The sequence below is a fragment of the Anguilla anguilla genome, chromosome 1 (assembly GCF_013347855.1).
Source record: "Anguilla anguilla isolate fAngAng1 chromosome 1, fAngAng1.pri, whole genome shotgun sequence".
NCBI classification, from domain to species: Eukaryota; Metazoa; Chordata; class Actinopteri; order Anguilliformes; family Anguillidae; genus Anguilla; species Anguilla anguilla.
Window position 1 is genome coordinate 64538377 of NC_049201.1, and position 24429 is coordinate 64562805.

Genomic DNA, 24429 nt, shown 5'->3' on the forward strand with positions numbered 1-24429 from the left:
GCATGAGGACACAAGCCAAGAAAATAAATAATAATAATGGTTATGAATGATGGCAATCAGGGAGACAGGAGACTAATGGCAGCTGCCAGGTAAATTATTGCAATTAATTATATAAGGTTTCCAAGTCAAATTCTTTCTTGTAGATGTTTTGTGCCCAAAATATTTTATTGCAAACATAACTTTTCTAGTAAAAAAAAATTCAATAGTACAGTAATTACACACCGGAATGAGGTATTTTTTCATTGGGGTATTTTTTGCATAAATGTGGAGAGGGGGAACTGCAGTTCCAATCTGAATTCAATTTGGATTTTTTTCTCTATTCTAGAAATTCAATTAGTTTTTTTTCCCATGGTTAAGTCATGCGTTTATCATTTTTAATGAATTGGACCAGTATTTTGCTTAAATTTAAAAAGCATTTCAAAGCTCACTATAAATCTGGGGATTAGGTATAAAATTGGAAGCATTAGTAATTCCTTTTAGAGAAAACAGCTTTTCTAGTTCATTCATTTCCATGTTAGATCATATTGATTGCTTCAGTCATTCTGGGTCTTTAATAATTGTGGTATTTCCCAATCAATATTCATTACAGTACATCTCTAATAAAAGTACCCTTTTCAAAGCTCTTTCCCTGAGTGAACATACAGTACAGTTCTCACAATGACAGCCTTTTAACTTTGAGTTTTGTAGTGTCTATAGATGACATTGCATCATTAAGCATAAGAGTGGTATCCCATCACTAGGAAGTCAGACAAGTTGAAGTCTGTGTAAGAATAAACAGCACACACATACGTCACAAATGTATTTTTTTTTTTTTTATATCAAAGATGGGCTATTTTACCACCACAGGAGAAATATTCACTTTTTTCAGACATACTAATAATAGCACAATAACAGAGAATAGGAACACTTAGTTTTCTGCATTAAATACTCCATAACACATTGAAGACTTATATGACCATAAAATGCAGTGGCTAGATCTTGAATCCTTTGACTGCACTTAATTGCTACATGTATCTTGGACCAATTTTGTTAAAACAAATTTCTCTTTAAATTCAGGCGTCTTCGATTTTTTTGTTTCATCAAAAAGAGGGGGAGGGGTATTTCTCACAGGAGTTGATGAGGAGGAATGGCATTACATGACTCTGTGCCCAAGAGGAATCCACACTCACTCTGAATACAGATTAATCTTGTCTGGCCTGTCTGGGCAGAATTCCCTACAGCACTTGATGAATGGTGTTTATATAAGGCATTCCCTATAGTCTGTTTTCTCCACTTTAATTAAGAGAAAAACAAACACAGTTCTTCCAACACCATGAAAGCTTCTGCTGAACCAATAATAGCAATTATTCCATGGGATTTCCTTCAGCAACAGAAAGCACTCTTCAGTGCTGAAATGCTTTAAACCAATCTGAAGGTGTTTACCTTTACCTTTTAAAATTATTATTTATTTACTTTGATTTACTTTGAAAACACCTTTATCTAAAGTGGCATGCAAATAATCTAAAGACAACACAATAGCACTGCTAACAAATAATTACAGGAGGCTGGTTGTTCACAAGACAGCCATTTGAAGGTAGGCCAGAAGGTAGGCATAGGCATAGGCATACACCACCACCGCCATCCTTACACAAAGAAGCTACATAAGACCCACAAGGATATGACCCAGTGGTACTCTAGTTATTCTCAAATCACCATATCACACTGCTATTTAACCTGCTATTGGTACAGTGACTCCCTAAGTATCCACCAACAGAGATCTACAGGAAATAAAGTGTTTTGGTGTTGAGTTTACAATCCTGTAACGCCAGGGCCGCACCTGCTAAGGTAATATTTATATCCAAACACTGGACTTCGAGATTCTGCCTAAATAACTTCAATTTTGAGTTCAATTGTAATCAACTTTGTTTTTTTACAGTCAATCATGGCCAACACTTTACTGTCCATTTTCACAATGCAAGCAAAAGGACTTGATCTGAATATATAACTACTATGCTATATAACTACTATGCTATATAACTACTATGCTATACCAGTGCTTATAAACTCAGATTGTCTCCTGTTACCCACAGTGAACATGTAATGGGTATCTAATTTGTCTTTGTATTTTAAATTAGCTTAGGCAATTGTGTCTTAAAGATTCAACATGTAGACTCCTGTCCCAAAAATCCTGGCTTCTTAATTTGTTACTGTAGCTTGGTGTACTAGAAGCCTTAGTGGAAAGATTGTGGCATGCAGTGGCAGTTGGTGAGCTGAAAATACAGATAGATTAACCCTTCCATTGAAACTGATCATTGGGCTTGACCTGTTTTCCATCATTTCATGATTACTAATACAGTGATTATTTAGCAAAATAATTTCTGCTATATGTGATGGCATTGACCATCTAAATTGTGAGGGAGGGGGGGGGGGGGGGGGGGAGTGTCGGAGGACCACACGCAACTGTATAAGGCACTGAGGCTAGCGAAAACGAGGAAGGGAAAAATAAAAATAACAGACTGACAGGAGTGACAACTCAAACTCCCTGTCAAGCCTTAAAAAACGGCCAAACAGAAAACAACCCTGTAAAAACAAGGGCGAGAAACAGAGAAATAAAAACACTGAGCACCGCTCAGGAACGAAAAATAGTTGGGATAGAAACCAGGGAAACCCAACGTAACTGAGTCGCAGCTCAGACCCAAAACAAAAGGAAAACTTGGGGTCGAACACCGCGATACCCAAGAACCTAAGACGCAGCTTAGGAAAACAAAAAGGTAAAGCCCTAACAGTCTGCCGGCAGGAAGCCCAGAAACACAGACCGAAATACAAACCTTCTAAGGGGGGACCGCTTCGCGAGAACAGGGGGTTTAATAAACAGGCTCAGAAATCCCTTACCGGCTCAATGAAAACGTAAGTTGACACTGAAGCAAAGACTGAAAGTCAGACAGCGTCTTAAATAGCCTTGCCTGATGCAGGTGGCCGAAATCACGGCATAAGGAGGAATAATTGGAAACAGGTGCATCCAATAAGGTAATAATCAGGTCGGGAGGCCAAAAAACGGAACTGCACCCCAAACCCATGACATAACTTATATAACTTGGTCCTAAAGGACACTTGTGTATGCTGGTTTTTGTTCGTACCACAGTTGCGATCCCAGAATTTTAACAACCAAAAAAGCTATGCATGTAATGAAGAATTTAAGTCCCATGTTCACATTGCAATATAGCACAATAAGCACAAACAATTACATACAACAAAATATTTACACTGATCACATTAAAGACTGAGTTGAATCAATGGGCTCTTACAGTAAGTAGGTTGTTGAACACGTGATTAGGGTATTTCATAATTTGTTCCTTAAACAACAATGCAGGTATGCTTCGTTATCATCTGTTTTGTCTTTGAATTCTTCATTATCTACAAAATATTTTTCTTTAATGGCCATGTGTCTACTGTTTCACCAGTAAGGAGCCTATTGATTCCCTTCAGTATTTAATTTGATCAGTTAAAACATTTGTACCACTCTTCATGTAATCGTTCGCAATGTAGCACCCCAACAGTCATAACCAAACAGCCAGAGACAGCTATTATTGAGGTTCTGAAATTGGTAAATACTGTTTCCATCTAGTTCAGTGATTATCTAGTCGTAACAAAGGATCATCTTTGTAATACTACAGAGGTGCATGTGTGCTCATTTTCTTTCAAAATGGCTGCTGTTCAAAACTAATCACATATCTCACACACTTCCAATGATACAGTAACTCAGCTGATCTTGTCCTCCAAATACCCCCAGGGAGACTATATGATATTCAACCGGGAAAGCTGAAAGCTGTTAAAATATCACAAACAAGCAATTCTGCCTACACTTGTGCTCTTCGCTTCTCAATGGATCTCCCAATAGGCTGATGTTTTATTTTCCTTTTATATGGGAACCAAGAGTATTTTTTAAAGAAAAATCTACCTTTCTGCAGCTTTCATTTTTCATTTGGGATTTCACTTGACATACCTTGAAAAGTAATAAAATTCAAGGAAGCCAGCACTGGTAATTGATGCCATAGATACAGTTGCATGAAAAAGTATCTGGCCGTTCCTGATTTCCTCTATTATGGGATATTTGTAACACTGAATGGTTTCAGATCTTCAGACACAATATAATATTAGATAAAGGGAACCTTAGCGAACACAAAACACTTTTAAAAAAAAGTTTCATTTATTTAATGAAGAAAGTTATCAAACACCCATATCATCCATGGGAGAAAGTAATTGCCCCATTAAACTTAATAACTGATTGCACCACCGTTAGCAGCAATAACTGCAAATGCTTCCTATGATTTGATGATATCAGTCTTTCACGTTACTGTGGAGGAATTTCACCCCATTCTTCTTTGTAGAACTACTTTAATTTTGAATATGAACTGCTCGTCTCAGGTCCTGCCACAGCATCTCTATTGGGTTCAAGTCAGGACTTTCAGTAGGCCACTCCAAAACTTTAATTTTGTTTCTTTTTAGTCATTCAGATGTGGACTTGCTGTTGTGTTTTTGATCATTGTCTTGCTGGATAACTCAATTATGTTTCAGCTTCAGCTGACAGACAGATGAACGGATATTCTCCTTACAAATTTTCTGGTACAGAGCAGAATTCATGGTTCCTTCAGTAATGGCAAGTCTTCCAGGTCCCTAGGCAGCTAGCATCCTCACACCTTCACACTTTCACCATGTTTGACTGTTCTTATGATGTTCTTACTGTGAAATGCTGATTTTGCTTTATGCCAGACATAATGAGGCCCATGTCATCCTCAAAGTTTAATTTTTGAATAATCATCCAGGGGCTTTTTTGAAAATGTGAGATAAGTATTGATGTTTCTCATCGTTAGCAGCGGTTTCCGCCTTGCTACTCTCCCATGAATCACTTTTTTGCCAAGTCGCTTGTGAAGTCATGAACACTGACCTTACCTGAGGCTAGAGAGGTTCCTCAGGGATCTTTTTTGACTTCCTGGATGAGTTGTCGCTGTACCCTAGGTGCAATTTTGGCAGGCTGGCCCCTCCTGGAAAGAATCACCACTGCTTCAAGTGTTCTCCATTTGGAGATAATGGCTCTCGCTGTGGTTTGGTGGAGTCCCAAAGTCTAAGAAAGGGCTTTGTAACCCATTCCAGACTGATGTATGTCAACAACTTTTTTTCTCCTCTCTTCTAGAATTTCCTTTGATCGTGGCATGTGCTTTTAATAACTTTATGGTGATTATTTAACTCTGATGATAAGGTTCAATACGAGTGAGCTTTAGATTCAACAGGGCTCACTGCAATCAAGCCTGGCTGTGTTCAATCAGCTGAATATAATTATCAATTAAATTTGGTTAATTGATAGATTGCGTAACTAAGTGGGCAATTACTTTTTCACGTGTGATATGGGTGTTTGAACACTTTTTTCATTAAATTAATGAATAAAACTTTTAAAATGTGCTTTGTGTTTACTTGGTTTGCCTTTGTCAAATAACACATTTTGTGTAAATATCTGAAACTATTCAGCACAACAAATATGCAATAATATAAGAAATCAGGCAAATACTTTTCTCACTGCACTGTATTATGCCCCCAAGACAACAATTAAATCAATCTGTTTTCCTCTTTGATTAAAATAATCATAAACTGTGAAAAATGTCTTGTCAAACTGCATTCATTTCGTGATTAGATTTGAATTTGTATCGCCATGGCATTTGCTTGCTCATATTTGATTTGTGCTGAATGGTGAATGTAGTCAGTCTGTGTAAAAATGTTTGTGATCAGTTAATTATTACTGTGCATGACTGTGTTCAAGTATAGTGTATGCAGGCGTTACTAGTCTTTTTAATTATTTCTGTTTTATATGGGGCAGCAGATTTCTTAAATCATATATTCAAATTAACTGACATAACCATATGCAGAATCATATCAAAAAGGTGTGCACTGAATGTACTTCTATTTTTGGCAGTGATGTTTGTATGGAATTATAGTAATCCAGATAGGGACCCCTATGCATATTAAATAAACACAATAGACTTCTGCATGCATTGACTCACTGACTCCTTGCTATATGTAGTCAGTGACATATATTTGCTCTGCCTCAAGTACATACTGTGTGAGAAGTGAAGTCTACAGGTTTTAATTGCGATGATGAGTGAGATATGCTACAATCCTGTCCCATGTGCTTTGGAATTTGCCAAAATGAATATGACAAAATAGGCTTCTGGGAGTCCTTTGAGAATGGGACGTCCGTGCGCATTCCTCAAGGGCAAGAAAATGTCTGATTTGCATCTCTACCTGAACCAATAATTGCTAATTAATTATTAATGCTATATGAGCACTTGCAGATAAGAATTACGGGGCCTGTGAAGAGCAAAAAGCAGCTGCCCATTACTACCGCCTTTATCCATTTTCATCCTGAATGTATGCATGTTTCTCCTTTACACAGCTGTACAAAGTCTAAATGAGTATGCTGCTATGTCGCATTTCTCTCTAGAATGGAAATAAACATGGCCTTAGTGAACAGAGATACAAGTCTCTCATTAATAGCATTTTACATATTTCTCAACTTCGTCAATACCCCGCTAGTGTTTCTTGGATATTCGCTATCAGCATGTATGACATGTTTTGCAGTCAACAATATTCTTACATATGTTTCTGTTTTTGAGATTTTCAGTAGTAAAAAAAACCTAAACAGAACGGCAATTATCGTTATACCAAGCACGCAGATTGTGCTCCTTTCCATGATTTAGTTGTTTTATTGCCTATGTAAGTTTGTAAGTTTCATAAGAATTTATATATAATAATAATTTTACTATTATTTTATTTATTTTGTGAAAATATAGAATGACATCACAATTTAGACATGCTTCCATTGACATAGCCACTCCATTGCCTCCTGTTGTGTTGGATAGGGGTATCAAACATTCACTTTTTTATAGAGATGGGGTCCTCAGACCTAAGATGGTGGTTCAGATGAAAATGCTCTCCCAGCATATAGGATGCTCTCTGTCTTCTGACAGACCAGTGCCTTATACAGAGATTTGACATAGTTGTTTGCACACTGCACACCACAGAAGCTAAACCAATGAGCGATGAAATCTTTCCAGTATAGATCAATACGCCTACATGGACAAGGATGGGAAAGAAATAAAACAAACATAATAACAGAAATTACATTAATTCTTTGCAAACAATTGTGTTACAGAAGAGAAAATAAATGATATAATTATACTGAACAGACAGACAGATTAATTACACATGGAGCCATGACATAAGTGGAAAAGAGGATAATGAAAAAGAATACAATAATAATAACATAAAATAATAACATAAAAATGAAATAATTGCATTAAATTGCATTTCAATTGTAAAAATAGGAAAAATATTTTAAATTAATGATATGGTAGACTAAAAGAACAACCAAGATGCCACGACAATAATAATAATCCTAATAATAATAATAATAATAACAACAATAATAATAATAATAATCACGTTGTTTCATTTGGCAGCTTGATGAACCAGTCTTCTGAAGGAACATTCAGTGTACAGAGTGGGTGAACCAGAAGCCACTAAGGTAAACCATAGGCTACTGAAACTATGAAAAGAGTAGTGTCAGAATGCACTGTACCTCACGGGACAGAGTAATTAGGGAAATACCCACTCCTCTAGAATCAGTACTTCATACTGTAGGCTACCTCCCTTTCAATCCAGAGATAGTATATTATTATCACCAAAATTAAATGTACCGCACCATCAAATATACATCCAACTAAAGGTTATTTGAATAGCCGCGTATATTATTCTCGAAAACTTGGGGCATTTCAAGCCGCATTGCCATCACGAGGGAAGCTGTGCACACAACATGAGTCCCTGCCCTTCCTTGCTGTACTGTGCACAGTAAATCAAAGGAAAGGGGCGATGTGTAGCAGTGTGTGATGTAGTCAACAGAATGTCCAACTCCTGTTGGACTGTAAAGTAGTGTCATTTAGGCGCGCGCCACCGAGGATACATCCAAGTCCTTAGCGATGACTCCTCCCTCGCTTCTCGTCTAACAGCTGGAGGATGTTCAGATCGGTTGCTGTAAAAATCAGTTGCTGGGAGAATATCACCTCAACACGGTTGACTCTTAACAAATTCGTTTACGATGATAACATTTGTTAAAGAACGTTCAGAGACTGGTTTTATTGCTGGTAAGTGGACGTGTCGCCTGTTGCTCACTTATTGGTTTTAATCTGTTGTTTTGATAAAAGTGATAAAAGTGTTATCTAAAATTACGTTCAGTAAAAACAGTTTTAAAATTGTTACTGTTGATGTTAAGACTGCATTTCACCTAGGATAACATACGAATGGCTATGAAAGACATGTTATCACATTCAAATTTTCTATTGTAACATGCATAGACTGTTCGAAATACTCAGAATTTAATGAACGTATTATTATTATTATTATTAGTAGTAGTAGTAGTAGTAGCCTATAGTAGTTGTCGTAGTAGCAGTAGTAGTAGTGGGTAGTGGTAGTAATAGGCTGGTAGGTATGGAATATTTCGCATGCAGTCAACATTACGTGGGTGAAATGGGAAAACTATGCCAAAGATGAATTGTGACAGTACACGGTTTCCTGAGTGTCACACAAGCTGCCATGCAATAATTCGGTGATGATAATGTGTTATTTTAATGAATAACAACAGCTGCTGTGTTTAGGAAACACTGTCAGGGCGCAGAGAAGATCGGATAGGAAGAGAAAGCTTTGGGTGGTTCATATTTGTTACAAACTGCTACGTGTTTGAAATTATACATTTTCTGAAATATAAAAAGGAAATCTGGTAACGTCTGCCTTTAAAAAAATTCTTTACAAATCGGAATTATAATTGAGAATAGGACGTTTTCTCTGTGTGGTCGTCGGTTTTGCCTTTCCATCCTCTTTAAATACGTTGCCTGTAATTTATTACCTATAACGGAGCCTAAAAGATTCAGGGGATGCATTATACAGTATGATACTGATCGGGAAAGGTACATCCTTGTAATGAACAACTCATGATAGCTTGATAATGACTGCATGAAAAATAACTTTTAGGTTAGTGAAATAATAAAAGTGTGGTGCAGTTGTAGCCTGAAATCAGCAAGCAGCCTTTCACATGCTCACAAGTCTGCTGTCATAAATGATATCAAAACTCATCTCTCAGTGAGAAACCTAATTTTAATCATTATTAGTTTCAACATTTTGCCATTTTTTACATGCTATATTTTCATCATTGTCCAATATTCTGACCTCTTAATATAATTTAATGTAAGGCATACTGTATACCATGAGATAACAGCTTGCAAAGTAAGCACTGAAATGGATTATGTTCAAAAGAGCAATGCAGATGCCTTGAAATTATTCACAATTCCCCAGTTATATAAATGTAAAATGAAAATATTTATTACACATGACTTGAATTTTATATCTTGTGTTTGTGTAGTATTGTTTCTTTGGCAGATCATTTATGAGCAGATCTCCACAAAAAGGAGGAAAGGTTAACAGATCATGAACAGGGGCAGAGACAGCAAAGTGCATTTCAAAGTACACAGGTGAAGTCCAGAGAGATATTCCTTTTCCTATGTTATTTGACAAGATAAGATCAGTTTTTTTTTTGTTTTTTTTTGTTTGGTAAGTTCAGACAACTTTGACTCACCACAGTCCAGGCCAGACTTTCAGCATGTTCTAAAGCAGACAGTGCAGAAGTGGGTGGACTATATTCCAACAGTGTCAAATCAGAAATTGTGATGTTTGCCTTATCCTGTTAGGAGGTTGTGCGTTGATAGGCCCCGCTGTCTGGTATCAGATCCAGACTGTGAAAGTGCTGGCTGTGGCCAGCAGCCCTGCTGGCAGAAGTAAGGCAGAGTATAGCTGAGAGTCAGTGGGATACCCAGGTCTCCTTACGCACCAGCTCTGGTCAATCAGCTACCCACAGTGTGCCAGCACAAGCTACACATGAACTGTGCTCTTTTGACTGTCTAGACAAACATCGGCAGTGGACTGCCAAGTCAAAAGAAGCAGGAGCTTTGATCTCACATGTTTCAAAGGACAGCCTGTACTTGTCTTTGCACAAATTGGCCTTTCCAGTTTCCGAGAAAAGAGTAATTTTTCATTTTATTCTTTTTATCCTTTTCCCCCTTTTCTCACAATTTCGGACTGCTCGGTCATGTTCATGCTGCAATCGCGACCTCCGTCATTGATTTTGGAGAGTGTACAGCATGTGCCCTCTTTTGAAGCAGAGGATGTCAGGTGCTGCTTCCTTTCGCTGCGGTCGGACTCGCACAGACACGATTCAGAGGACGACACGTGCAGCTCAACAGGAAAACCTGCAGGCCCCTAATTGACCAGCTGTGAGTCATACGCACTTTCATTTTTGTCAGGCCAATAAGTGCTTCGACTGCAAATGGCCACTGCAAAATGGGTTTTAGACCATAAAACTGCAGTTAAAGCACATTATCCTTTAGAGAAATCTAAAGCAAGAGCATCTGAAAAATAACCGCCCTCCAATATTGTCGAAGCAGAATCTGGAACAATATATATTATATATCAGTGCACATAAACTGCCTTTGTGTTTCAAAGCCTAATTTTCTTCAGCCAAGACAGAGAAACTAGTTATGTCATGATTTGCTCTAGCACATATTCCTACCGTAATGCAGCTTTGGTTGGGATTACATATCAACTGACAACTGCATGTTGAAATGTGTCTCCGTAAAGCACGCTCCATTGGTATGCATCAGTTTGAGCAAAGCCAGAGGCTATGGGCACATAATTTCTTTCTGAAATGAAAAGAACAACAAACGGCTTCTCCTCAGTCCCTTGGCGTCAGTGCACAGCCAGCAGACCGCACGCAGCCACGTGGCTGGTCATTCCACGCTGACCAACGGCTGGCTCTTCAGCAGCAGACCAGCTGGCCCCACAGTCATCAGCAACCAAACAGACAAACTGGGCATCACAACCTCAAGTCCTAAAAGACTGAGAATATAAGGTCATCTTTGTGTTTCAGCAAAACACATATTATTTCTTCTAATGTTTATTCTAATATGTCTTCTAAAATAATTTATAAATAAATGTTTTATTTTAGAAATAGTGATGTGTTATTAAGGGTGTCGGTAGTGTCTAAAATTGTTATTCAATGTTAATGTTAATTTAGTATTTGGTGCCCCGTGATTGGATCCCTCTCTGAGGTAGATATCTCTGGTGGGTTCATATTTAATAGCCACTACTACTCTAGTTTGTATAATCGTTCTTCTAAATGCATAGTGTGCCCTATTGGCTCCTTTTAACTTTTCTTTTTTTAAATAACAGCACAAAGCTGCCAAAATGTATTCACACCTAACTAATCGTGTGAAAAGGGAATGTCTCAGCACCAGAAACTGACGGTTTCCCTTTCCTGGCAACTTCATTGATCGAGTTAATGATTTGTGATTTATGCAGAGGCCGTGTCAAATTTGTGCCATGCAGCATAAAACCGATCAAACTAATTAGTATGCATTATGCAAAACCAAGCTCATTTGCATATGATATATCTTGTACATAACATGCAGTGATGAATGTAGATCAAGCTCATTTTCAATGAGGTAGTTGACAGGCTGCCAACTAAAATTTAGTGATATCTTTAAAATTCTGGTGGTACCATCAATATTTACTTCATAGGCATTTCAGATGGCCCCACTCACCTAGGCTCAGCGGTGAAAGACAGCTTGCTAATGGCAATGGTATCTGTTAGATTAGAGACTGAAGGATAAGTTTGAAAAGTGGAACAGGTGAATAATAATCTCAATGGAATGAGGTGGAAGTACTGAACATCTGCATTCTATCCATCATTCACTCTTTGTTCTGTTTAAGTACCTTGCTTGAAGGTATAATGGTAGTGCCTTGCCACAACGTCATAGTTGTGACACTGGTTCTCTATGCATTAGACTACAAAGCCACAGCCTGCAGCATTCCAAGATTGTATAATTGGATCTGTACTATTGAAAATAATTGGACTAACGGCATGTATGTAACAACTAGCATGGGTACACACCTGTAGCAGGAGTGTTTGGGGTAGTAGGATTAGCTAGATAATGTTTTACATGCATTACCTCATCAGCTATGATGTGCCCTGAAACAATGAAAACCAGTTGTATCTTCAGAGCAGTGTGGAGAAATGAATTAAAAGTCACATATTGCACCACAGGAAGTTATCTGACTTGTTTTCTGCCAAGGGAAGTTGTTATTGTGGGACATTTTAAAATTGCAGTTCTTGTTAAAGTCCATTGTGAATTTGTTGAAATTGAATTTGTCTTCCTAATGACACAATCCTCAGGTGGAAGAGGCATATTAGGGAAACTGATTGTGTTTCATCTTTGTTAAGTCATGATTTTACAGTAACGGGAGGGTGGAAGCATATGCTTCTGTACGTATGCAGGTCTATCAGTTTCTTCCACATGAAAACCCAACTGCTTCCTATGACCACACTAAAGGCAGCCTGTATAGACAATTGATTTATTCACCAGAATGTGTCAGGCCTGGATGGCTAGACATCTTACGTTGGACCTACTCTGATAACTTCATAATATATATGCCCCTCAGAGATGGTTCAGTGTGCTCTAGGTCTTAAATGCATTAGGCAGATCTCAGCACTGATTTCTGAGCAGTGATTGTCTGCCATGGCAGCCGGTTATTGGCTGGTGGTGTGTGAACGTCTTACACCAGGGTACTCATTGTTCTTGAAAATCTTTGAATATGTGGGAAAATTGCCCAAATTGAAAAAATAAAAATAAAATGAAAATTGTTTTCCATTGCGTCAATGGCTATCTTCATGTCAACATCTTTGCTTCAAGTATCTGCTCCCTGGCTAGCAAACTCCTGTAATGCAGGTTTGCAAACTATTACTGGGACAACAGCCACTATATCCGATGGTGGCTGGGTAGTGTTCCCAAAACGTTGCATATAACTAAAGACCCATCCATTCATGTATGAGTGTGATGGTGTGCATTCTGTTCTTGGATTCACAAAAGAATGAAGTAGCACTTGTTGGTGTCTTCCAAGTTTTTAAAGACTGTGCCACAACTCCATCCTTTCTAGATCCTGCTGTAAGGTTGTGTATGAGCCATTAGAGGAGAATCTTACCAATATTATTATGTTTAATATGTTTTGCATTCTATATTGCAGTATGAATGCAATTATAGTACCATTTATATTATCATTATCATTTATAGTATTATATCATTGTAAAGTTAAAATGAATAATAAGCCATTTTACTCTGAAACTTCCTGTTCAGTTTTCTGCAGCTAATTTAATTTCTTTCTCCTGTTCAAACACACAAAACTATGCCCTCCAGTCTGGGAAAATAAGGCATAGGCAGTGAAGAAAGGAAATAATGGATGCAGTTCATCTTATGTGAAATGTTACAAAACATTTATGTTTACCTGGTTTTGTATGTGAGGCAGAGACACACAGGGTATTCAAGTTCAGGCTTTGTGCTAGAAACTCTGTAGTTTGTAATTATATGATGTGCCTAAATAGGCTCAATGTCCTGTTCTTTTCATTATCTACTGTTATGTCTTTTTTTTTATTGAACCTGGTAATAACACACTGAAATACTGCCATTCCCATAATGGATTGAGTAGCCCTTCCTGCTGAAGAGGATATGCGGCTGGCTGGGGGAGTGTATGTGTGTGCTGCACATGTTGAAATGTGAGCGTATCAAGCTCGTGGGGGCCTTCCTGAGTTAAGGCAATAAAGTCAATAAAACCACAATCCAGGGTCATCTTGAACACATTATTTCAAGACCCCTACTCTTTTGAGGAGTGCAATGGGAGGCTTCAGTGACCACAGTGAGTCAGGACACCAGCTTAACGTCTCATTCAAAGGACGTCCTGGTGGAGATTTCAGCTACCGGCCTAAGATGGAATTTAGAAGGAACCAGCTTTGCTCAAGCTGGATACTATCAGGATATTTGGTGAAGGTCTGTTGTCAGTACCAGATCCCCAAAGGAAAACAGGCTGTTTACTGTGCTGACAGGGAGTCAGCAGGTGAACCTTAGGTTCTCCATAATACAATTGAATCATGTTTTGTATTGTTGGAAAGCTGATGTCATGGGGAACAAGGTGGTGTCTTTGGTGGTGGGGTGCTGACTAAAGATCTTGATACCTATGGGTAAGCGCCCAGCCAGATACAAAGGTTTAAGGCTTTTGGTTTTTTGTTTGCCCCTACTGGCCCACTCACACCTCATTCAACAGAAACATTTCCAGGAGGTCTCTCATCTAAGAATTAACCAAGCCCACATCTGCTTAGCTTCAGCAGTTTGCCATGAGATGGGTACAAGGTGGCATGGCTGCTATTCATACATGACAATACAAATTGTTTAATGCATCAGACTGCATTGCACCCTGTTTCTGTGGACTAGAGAGTTGGGCAAACACAGAGTAAATGGTAATGGTAAATGGACTGCATTTATATAGCGCTTTTATCCAAAGCGCTTTACAATTGATGCCTCTCATTCACCAGAGCAGTTAGGGGTTAGGTGTCTTGCTCAGGGACACTTCGACACGCCCAGAGCGGGGTTCGAACCGGCAACCCTCCGACTGCCAGACAACCGCTCTTACCTCCTGAGCTATGTCGCCCCAGAGCAAACTAGCATTAAGAGGACAAGCAATGGTAATGACATTAGTGACAGCCTACTAACAGGCATACTAAGACTTCCTGGTATGTCCAGTACTCCAGTGATTCCACAGTAACCAAGTCAGTGTATAATGGCCATGCCTAGAATGAGGGGCAGCCATTGTATACTTACTTAACATTCCTAAAACACAGATTCTTGGATCTATCTTATAATTCTCCACTGCCATTCACATTAACATCAAATCATTCTTGTAATCATTGTTGTAATGTCCGTGTTTAATAGAAACGTGTGTTTTGTTAGTTTTACTGTGTATTGCACGATTAATTTCATTGGCTGTGAAAGCCTGTGAAGAAGCTGGAAACCTTTCAATTCATTTAACTTCTGTTGGAAATTTCTATCGCTGCAAGATATGAAAGAAGAGGCAGCAATGCCTCAAATTCCTTCATTTTCAGCTGCTTTCACTTTATACTGAGGCAGAATGGGTCCCATTATTTTCTACCAGTTTATATGTTGTGTAAAAATTGTGTCACCGTCTAAATTCTTACAGCCTGCACTGTATATATACTCACAATAAAGCCTTTGGTATTAAGTGTCTAAGAAAACCATGACATGTCACAAGCATAGGTCAACAGACAAAGCTGTGTAAAATGTTCAGAAAAACATTCTCTTTCTCCTTTTCATCTCTACTGTCCCTTTTATTTCTTTCACGCGTTGGTCAGCAGCTAAGAATGTGCTACTGTATAGTACAGCACAGCTGGAGTTTACATCAGTGCAATATGTGGAGCAGAGGCACATTTTGTTAGAAGTTTTATATTTCATATTAATTTATTCAACTGACGTGTTATGGATTTATAAGGCTATATATTTAATGTAATGTTACATTTTCCAGTCTCGTCCAAACTTCCATATGGAATTAATGTGCACTGAGTAAGTGTATCTTTTGATGTATTCCAGGCAGTGTGGAGGCATACTACATGAGTCTATCTGAGCTGAAGCCCGGGTCACCTGGTCTGCAGCATGGGGTGTGAGTGAATGCCAGTGCGTCTCGGGGGGAACTGGAGACGGGCACTGGCGGGATTATGCTGACCTGTGCTGGACCTGTGGCTGACCCGCTCCCTCCCCATGTGTCTGCTGCTCCAAAGCCTGGTCCTCATGGCCCTGTGCTTTCACCCCGCCAGCATGTGCCCGAAGGGCTGCGCCTGTGTCCACGGCAACGGCCTCAACGTCACCTGCAGTCACGCCCAGCTGAAAGAGATACCCCTAGACCTGCCGCCGGACACCGCCCTGCTCTGGCTCGACCACAACCAGGTCACCACCATCCCGGACCAGGTCTTCAAGGAGCTGCACCTCCTGCGGGAGCTCAACCTGTCCCACAACGCCATCAGGACGCTGGGCGAGAACGCCTTCAAGGGCGTGGAGAGCACCCTGCTGGTGCTGGACCTGTCCCACAACAGGATCACCACCGTGCAGAAGAGCGTCTTTGCGCTGCTGAAAGCCCGGATCAACATGGACAACAACCCGTGGCACTGTGACTGCACGCTCCAGCAGGTGCTCAAGGGCATGGCGTACAACCACGAGTCTGCCAGCCGGCTGCTGTGCAAGAGCTCCGAGCTGCACGACCACGGGCCCCCGCGGCCCTTCCTAGCCATTGACGCCGACCTCTGCAACCTGGCCAAGCGCACAACTGACTACGCCATGCTGGTCACCATGTTCGGCTGGTTCACCATGGTCATCTCCTATGTGGTTTACTACGTGCGGCAGAACCAGGAGGATGCTCGCCGGCACCTGGAGTACCTGAAATCCCTCCCCAGTAAACAGAAGAAATCAGATGAGGGAGATGACATCAGTACTGTGGTATGACATGGCCTGGGAGTTAGAGTCATGTCACTTGACTAATGGTATGATGTCACGTAACCGCAAAGTCTTTCCTCATATTTAGGATCGTGTCGCATTAAAGGTAGAGTGATTGCTTGTGATTTGTTGCTATGACACCACATTCTCATGCAGAATGACTATAGGCTCAGGCTAGATTCATCAAAATTAGTCTTTAAGTAGACTCAATTAAATGCAAGAGTGAGTTTTTATTTTGACTAACAGTTCAGTAAGCTCAGTGATTACCCTCATTTACTTGATTAAACTGACCAAACTGATTGCAGAGAAATAAGTATTGTTTGAATATGTTTTAAGTCAAAGTTAAAGTCAAATATTGATTTATTCCAGGCTTAAGGCTCAGGACACAACTGTTTGCACAATCTGTAAAATACCATGCAAAATATTAGGGGAGAGGAACTCCAAATAACTCATATTTTCAAGCTTGTTCTCCCATCTGACAAGTGTTTGCAGAATTTTGGTAGAGCTGAAAAAATTGGATATTTCCACTGTAAAAGAATCATATTGATTTCAAAATTTGAATTGACTTGATTCAAAATCCATTACTGTCAGTCAAAAGCAGAGGTATAACTGATATGAAAGATATGAAAATGGACATTAAATGTGAACAAAGGGATTCTGTATGTCATGATAAACTTTTGAAAAACAGATATTTGGCATTTTTACATTAAAAATAACATGAAGAACATTAGGCAAATATTAATGGAAATTACTTATTTTAGAAAGCTGTAGTGTTTTGGCTATTGAGCAGACTGCTGTCCATTCATGAACCCATGTCTCTAGATCAAGGGTAGGGAAATGAAACGTAACCAGGCCAGCATGTATGCCCGCTAAAATCAGTGTCATCCACACAGTGGCAGAGCTGTTGTATGTATGTTACAACAGTAAAAAAATCTGATTGTATATTGATGTTAATATTCATCACAAAATGATCAAATCCCCTTGCTTGTATTACCTATATTTAACTCTGCATTTACAAGAGCAATTCACTTTTACACTTGAGCAAGCATTCGACCTAACAATGCCATCTTTTATAAACCTATACATATCAATTATTTTAAATAGAATTCTCCACAGTTTAGAATTGCCAACTGTGCCTCTCACGTTACCGCTGTGCTACTTTTCACCCTGCACTAGGAAGTCTGCGCTAATGCATGAGCACTCGCCCACGGGCCAGTGTCCACACTGCAGGCTATGTAGCGCTACAGGAGATCTAGAGGCAAACCAAGGTCAGTACATATAGACTCCTTCTCATGCAAATGCACATACACACGTACCCCTGCCACAGGCTCAGCACACAGGCCAGTGCTGGGGGGAACTACTGCAGCGGTAAACGGAGGAGCCTTGGCTGACATAAACCCACCCTACCCCTGTGTTCCCACTGCTGACTCATAGTCAGTCATAGTTTGGCCAGTATAAACTGCCCCAGCTGTTTACAGCTTGTGGCAAGTGCCTTCACAGACAGAGCCACTCAGGACCCCTACATACACCACTGTTAAATCGTTGACCAAGGTTTTTATGAAGGACTTTGCTTCTCTGCTACTGCAGCAGCTTGGTAAGGAGAAGCCTATGTCTAAGCCTGAGTAATAGTTTCTCATTGTGTTTTGTGATCATTCAAATAGCTAACATATCCTTAACAAAAGAACATAACGGACCTTTTGTCACTATATTTTTTGTAATCATGTATTACAAAATGAATAGTCAGTGGTACCTTATACCAGAATATTACTACAATTATATCATGTAGCATGTTTACATTACATTACATTCTCATCCTGCCCTGACTAGCAAATGTCCAGTGCCCACTAGCTGCCCTTCAGTCGGCAATACAGTGACAGTTGATTTAAGACAGGAGAGATGATCAGCTGTTAAAAGAATGCAAAATAGGTAAACGTTCCTGCCGCTAGTTTCAGAATGCTGGTCAGGAGACAGCACTGATGCTTGTCTGGTAGGCTGCATGCTGAGGTACCAGGGCCAGCTGAAGATGGCTGACTTTCTGATATGAAAGCTGAAATGGGCAAAGCTAACATAATTCTGTGGAACTGGAATAGATATGGTTTCCTACACAAATGGCTCCCATAAATAAACACTGCGGAGAAGCGAAGAAGGATCTTTGCAAAGAAGTCGTTGCATTAACTTTTCCTGCGCTCCCTCAGGAACCATTACTATATAGCATACAGAACTCAGATAGACACATGCTGCATTTTAATGTCACTAGTTCAATTACTTAATGTTCAACATCTTCCTCGAAGGAGCGAATATTAGCATATAAAAACATTACTGGAACTAATAAAATGTCAATTCTATGTGATTGCTGCCAGCTATGAGTAACTAAAATCTAAGTAAGGCAGAAAAAAACCATGAGAAGTGCATTAAATATGTACAGTGATAATTATTTTACCATTAGTTCCCATTTTTCTGTAGCTGTCATCTACAAGATGGAAGTATGGGCTGGGCAAATGAAGCTGCTATATGAAATCTGGCCTCAGCTATTCCTGCATAATGTCTGGTTACTATTTTAAATGGCTGAGAGCAATGGCATGTGTGTTGTTCACAGGAGTAGAGCCAGAAAAAACTTCATAATAGCTAAGTACTCTACATGCTCAGTACATGCTCTAATATATACTCAACCCCAACTCAAGACTAAACAGAGAAACTCAGGTTTAAGCATTATGTGACATTTCCTCCTCCTTGTTGATCTATCTGGTAATGGCTTTGTGTCACCCATCATACTTTGTTAGCTCTGTGACTGTCAGAAGCTGAAAAAGCCTTGTAACTGTCTTTCTTTTGTCACTGAAATGGGCAGCGTAAGTACCATGGATGGTTTGTTTGATGTTTTTCAAATCGTTTGAGTTGTCATTAAATGGTGTGGTCACAATTAATTATTCTGTAGACCCTGCAGGCAGAGATGTTAGAAATTAGCCACACAGAGAAGAATCCCTCTCTCAGCCAAGATGACAAACACAAACTTCAAAAACAGACTGTATCTGCTAACATTTTTAGAGAGAGAGGGCTGAAGAATATTAAATTGCACAAGGTTGTTTCAGTGTGTAAATGTACAAAGTGTTACGATGGGAGCTATTGCTCTTATAAACAAAATGAAGTGAATGCCCAGCAGACCAGTTATGGATTTGAAACGTCAGTGTGCAAATGGCCTTGCTCTAATCATAGCTGCTTCCCTCGGCAGTAACACAAGACACAAACGGCAGGTCAATTCCAGTAGCTTTTCCAGTAGCGTAAAATGATCCTATTCGGTGTGCAGTGGCAGAGAGAGAAATGCAATGTCATAATTAAAATTCAAAGAACCAATATGATTAAGTCAAAAGCATTCCACTGTTAAATTAATGCATTTAAAATGATGGAAAAGTAGTCATTGATTCCCAGATGCTGAAAGCACGAATCAAGATAACAGAAACACTTATTAAGCAGGTTTTACAGTCGGTGGTAAAAGGTTACTTTTAATCCATAAGTATCCTACCAGTTACCAGATTGATAAATATAACTGATGTATTTGCCCAAGAGCATAATGTGTAAATAAAAAGACTGTTTAATACCTGCTATTTAAACCCCATGTATTTGGATGTACAACTGTAAGTCCACTCTGTTACCTTCACATGTTCATATATTTATAAAATACCCAAACTGTCTTTTCAATGCATGAACCACAAAAGAAGCACAATGTAGCCAAGAGCTGTGGAGAATTTCAAGTGCCTGAAATACTTGTCTTTCACACAAACCTAATTTCTTTGGTTTGACAGCAGTCATTTCATAGCCTCGTGAATTCATGGTTTTCATTTTTACTGTGAATTAATGTTTTTGGTTCCCTGCATGGTTAGTGTGTATGCTTCACCTAGTGAGAATCACTTCTACAGTGCTTTAGGGAGACAGAAACAGAACCCCATACTGCAATACGGAAATAATCATCAAATAACGAGGGGGAGGCCAGAACAGACTAAGTGATTCATTTTGCTGAATCAAATAATTCAATTGAATGGGGACATTCATTGCATTCTGCATGTCTTTAGGATTAATCTCCCCATAGACTGAACAACAGTTGAGCCCCGAGTGTAATGTACTGTAGACATGCCCATCTGGCAGGTTATCAGCCAGGAGAGCTTCATATCTGCCAGGGGCAAACACAGGGAAAGAATGTGGCTGGTGTTATCTCTTCCCTTGCTCTTCTTTTCTCTCAAATGAATACTTGTTCGTTAATTTCTTCCATTTTATTATTATTTTTTTTAGGAAACGACATGGCATTTTTCTTGAAGACCTAACACTGATTTAAGGAAATACAGTAGGCATGTTGCGAAGCAAAGACAATAAAGAGAAACATTTTACTTTGTGTGTCTGCTCCTTATTTAATGTAAATGTATTATAATCGTGAATTATTAGACAGAGCCAGGGGTCACCGCAATGAATATTACTATGTAAAGCTGCATGAATTTTGCAACATCACAAGGTTACTGTACTTTATCACAAATAAATGTTGGGGTGTCATAACATAAACACAATTATGTGTTACCTCAAAATCACTAATATGTTTTTATTAACTGGAAAGGGCTAATGTAGTATGGTTAAATACTCAAAGGATAACGGTTTTTTGTTCTGAATATTTTAGAGATTATTTAGTTTTCTGTTGTTAACATATAGTCTAAAATTGTAATGCACAGATAAGTAAAAAAAAAAATTAAAAAGGAAAATTATTCCAGTACCAAAGGAATACAGTTGAAGCGCAGATGTGCACATCCACATTTGAAATGAAAGGTTGTTCAGCAGGGGTTCGATAAAAGCACTAATGCTGTCACACATGAGCAGTCCTGTCTGCCTTAGAGCAATTACCTTCATTTTTACTCTACTGCGCTTAGTCAGCTGCTGTCGCATTCCGTCTGACTTTAAGATCAAACGTCTGTTATGATTTTTGCATTTTAATTATGCATATTACCAGAGGACTAAATTAGATCTCAAATTGAATCTATTTAAAGCCGGCTTAGGTACCGGTCGTACCAAACGGTCCATCCATTGTTCAAAATAAGCTATATATAGTTCTGCTGAGAATAGCAACACCATTTAAAGAAACTTGGTTGGAATGGAGTACCAAGCCTCCATGACAGTGGGTATTTTGCTGAGGTTAATAGCTTTATGATAAAGGAGGCTGTGGCAGCCGAGGTTTTTTGTCACAGCATGGGCTCCTGTCTGTGAGTCATTTCACTGTGGAACTGGAGGAAAAAAGACATTTTTACATTGTTGCTCAAAATGCACAACATTCAAAATTAAGAAAAGATACCTTTTTATATATGCTGGAATGAGACCAGGGAATTCTATTAAATGAACACGAAATGGATCATTTGCCAGGGCTGGAAGCAGAGAAGAGTATGAAATGCTGATGGGGCCAGAACCATTATTCGCTTTACTTAAGGCCCTGACACATACAGTAGTAATTAAAACTTTGATGGCAAATTATAGAAGTTTTACTTCCATTTACCCTCAAATAAAAGAGGATAGTTTTGTCTTTTTCATCAAGAATTCTGCATTCATGAAAACTGCAATGTAATCAAAAGACTTGTCATTTAGGGTTCACTGTACTCTTAGTGAGCCTTTCTCCCACATGATGCTAAAAATGAATATTTAATGAGTTAATGAGACAGAAAACCAAAGCCTCACCTGGTTAATCTAATTATTTAGTCTCAATATTAACTTCATGACAGAGGTGCAAAACTGACTAATGTTAAAAAAAATTCAGACTAATGTCTTTACATTGGGGGCAAGTCAATATGGCATTAGATACAGTATGTCTCTGTTTGAAAAAGGACACATGATTTAAACCATCTGATGAACTGCAGACAAACAGAACATATATACATCTACCAATGTCAGACATACCCATGGCAGTACCCATTATAGTTACTGGATGGCACGGGTTGGTCCAGTGTGGTCCATATGTGGTCAAATGTCCTGGCTTGGGAAAATGTAGATCTCCACTTCTTTGCTATGTAACCTAAGTCTAGGAAGATAGCAGTATCTACTGCCTCATGCCCATTTAAAGCAATGCCTACATGACACTCATGCCAGTCATTTCCTGGCCCTGACTAAACCAGGTTTACTTCCGTCTGTTTAAAGAAAGTGAGTGAACTCACAAGAGCTCATGCTCCAAATGAATTAAATACCTGAGTGTAAATATAGTGTTAAGTAACACTTCAGTCAGGTTTCTGTTTTCCCTGTAGTGAGAGTAAGTATATCAATGTAAGCCACCATTTTGTACAGTTTCCATAAAACTGATTTTTTTGCTATATTTTCCCCTGCAATGTAATTCACGTGAAATTATAGTACACAACCCTGAGACCTCAAATTATGGCTGGTGTGATTAATTTATTTTTAAAATATTTAGAATTAGCAAATTCATCACATATCTCAGCCATCTTTGTAAGAGTTGAGAGCAGAACTGACAGCCAGCGTTCTTCTGGAATGGCTGGCATGTTACAGAGGAAAATGGGGTGAAAAATATAATAGTCGTAAATGAGTTGGCTTCCCGCTCCAACGACATACTGTAGTCATTTCCAAAGAAATAATGGAATACTAAATATGAAATGAAGGGTAAGGTCTTTATAACTGTAGAGATATGATGTCAAATGATGTGGGATGGGCAGATGTTATTTAACCCTTGGCCTACTAAAGGAAGCATGGTTAAAGACATCTGTTAATTTTTAAGTTATAATCTCTTCATAAATATTTCTTCTTGCTGCCTGCATCCAAAAGCTTATGGGACTTATGTAAAACAGACCTCAATAGCCCCTGTGGTGCCAGAAAAGGAGTTGGGGTGCCGTCCACCAGGGGGCAGCACAGTCCACCAGGGGGCAGCACAGTCCCTACATACAGCTATGGCCACAGCTGTAAGGCATCGTAATCACTACAACTGTGCCCCATTACCTTAATAATGGGCTTAATAAAAGGCCTGGTTGGCAGGTCTAAGGGGAGTATGGGTTTTTGCTGCTTTCTTTTCCCTTTGCGATTGTTAGAACATTTTGGTTGCCAGGTTGGTTTTTCTTTATTTTCAAAGGCTTTTCCGTTATTTTCTGTTCCAAGAGTAAATAAATGGCTACAAGCCAATTCTCCCTTTTTGTGTTTCTGACAGTTCACCATGTAATACAGTGGTTCCCCCGAGCCCTGCACCACACCCCCTCATATTTGACTGATCATTGGCTTCCTGTCTCTCCCCACATTACTGCTTCTTAGGTGATCTATTGCTCGACTGCCTCTGCTCATTATTGAATTAAATATTAATAAAATATAGAGATTAATATTGAATAGAGAGCAAAACGCACTGCAGAGTCATGGCAAAGAATTAATTCACTTTAGCACACTCGAATCTCAGGCAGATATTCTAAAGCTATTAATGGTGAAATAGCTACCAATTCTAAAACTATTCTTGCTTAATTCAAAATAAGTTCCATTTCTACATTGAAAATTTTCATCTTTGCTGGTATAATAATGTTCGCAAAACAAGGCTGTTCATAGATACATAAAAGCAGTCAACCTTGTTACACAATAGCCAGTAAAATAATCCTTTTGGGAAAGTATTTAATGAATTATTGCAACAGAAGTTATTTTCACAATTGGTGATGATCTCATTTGGATGTTCACAGTGATGAAGTTATCTGAAGGACAACTCTGAACTCAAAATTACGAAGCAACTAACATACATATGTCAGGTATGAATTACTAGTCATGACTAATTAATGCCAGCATATAACAGACCCTAACAGAAATGAAACATGTTGCAACATATTGTAAATGTGTTGAAAATATAATTATACTTCACAGCAGTGTATTACTAAAACATATACTTAAATATCTGAAATAATATTCTATAATTGCCCGTAAATGTGAAGTACAGTTTCTTCCATAGACCTATATTTTCAGCATATTCAATTTC

General features: G+C 38.9%; 1 protein-coding gene across 2 annotated transcripts; it reads left to right on the top strand.

The window, feature by feature from the left end:
• The first annotated feature begins 7978 nt into the window (after positions 1-7978).
• On the top strand, positions 7979-20826 carry LOC118223156 (leucine-rich repeat-containing protein 3B-like). Of its 2 annotated transcripts, XM_035409371.1 has the most exons (3): positions 7979-8171; positions 15564-16507; positions 20742-20826. In XM_035409371.1, exon 2 carries the CDS (start codon positions 15732-15734, stop codon positions 16467-16469), a length of 738 nt encoding a protein of 245 aa, XP_035265262.1. In that variant the 5' UTR covers positions 7979-8171; positions 15564-15731; the 3' UTR covers positions 16470-16507; positions 20742-20826. The 2 variants fall into 2 exon arrangements, with proteins under 2 accessions (XP_035265262.1, XP_035265252.1); XM_035409361.1 differs by lacking the exon at positions 20742-20826 and having other exon boundaries at positions 15564-17674.
• The last annotated feature ends 3603 nt before the right edge of the window (positions 20827-24429 follow it).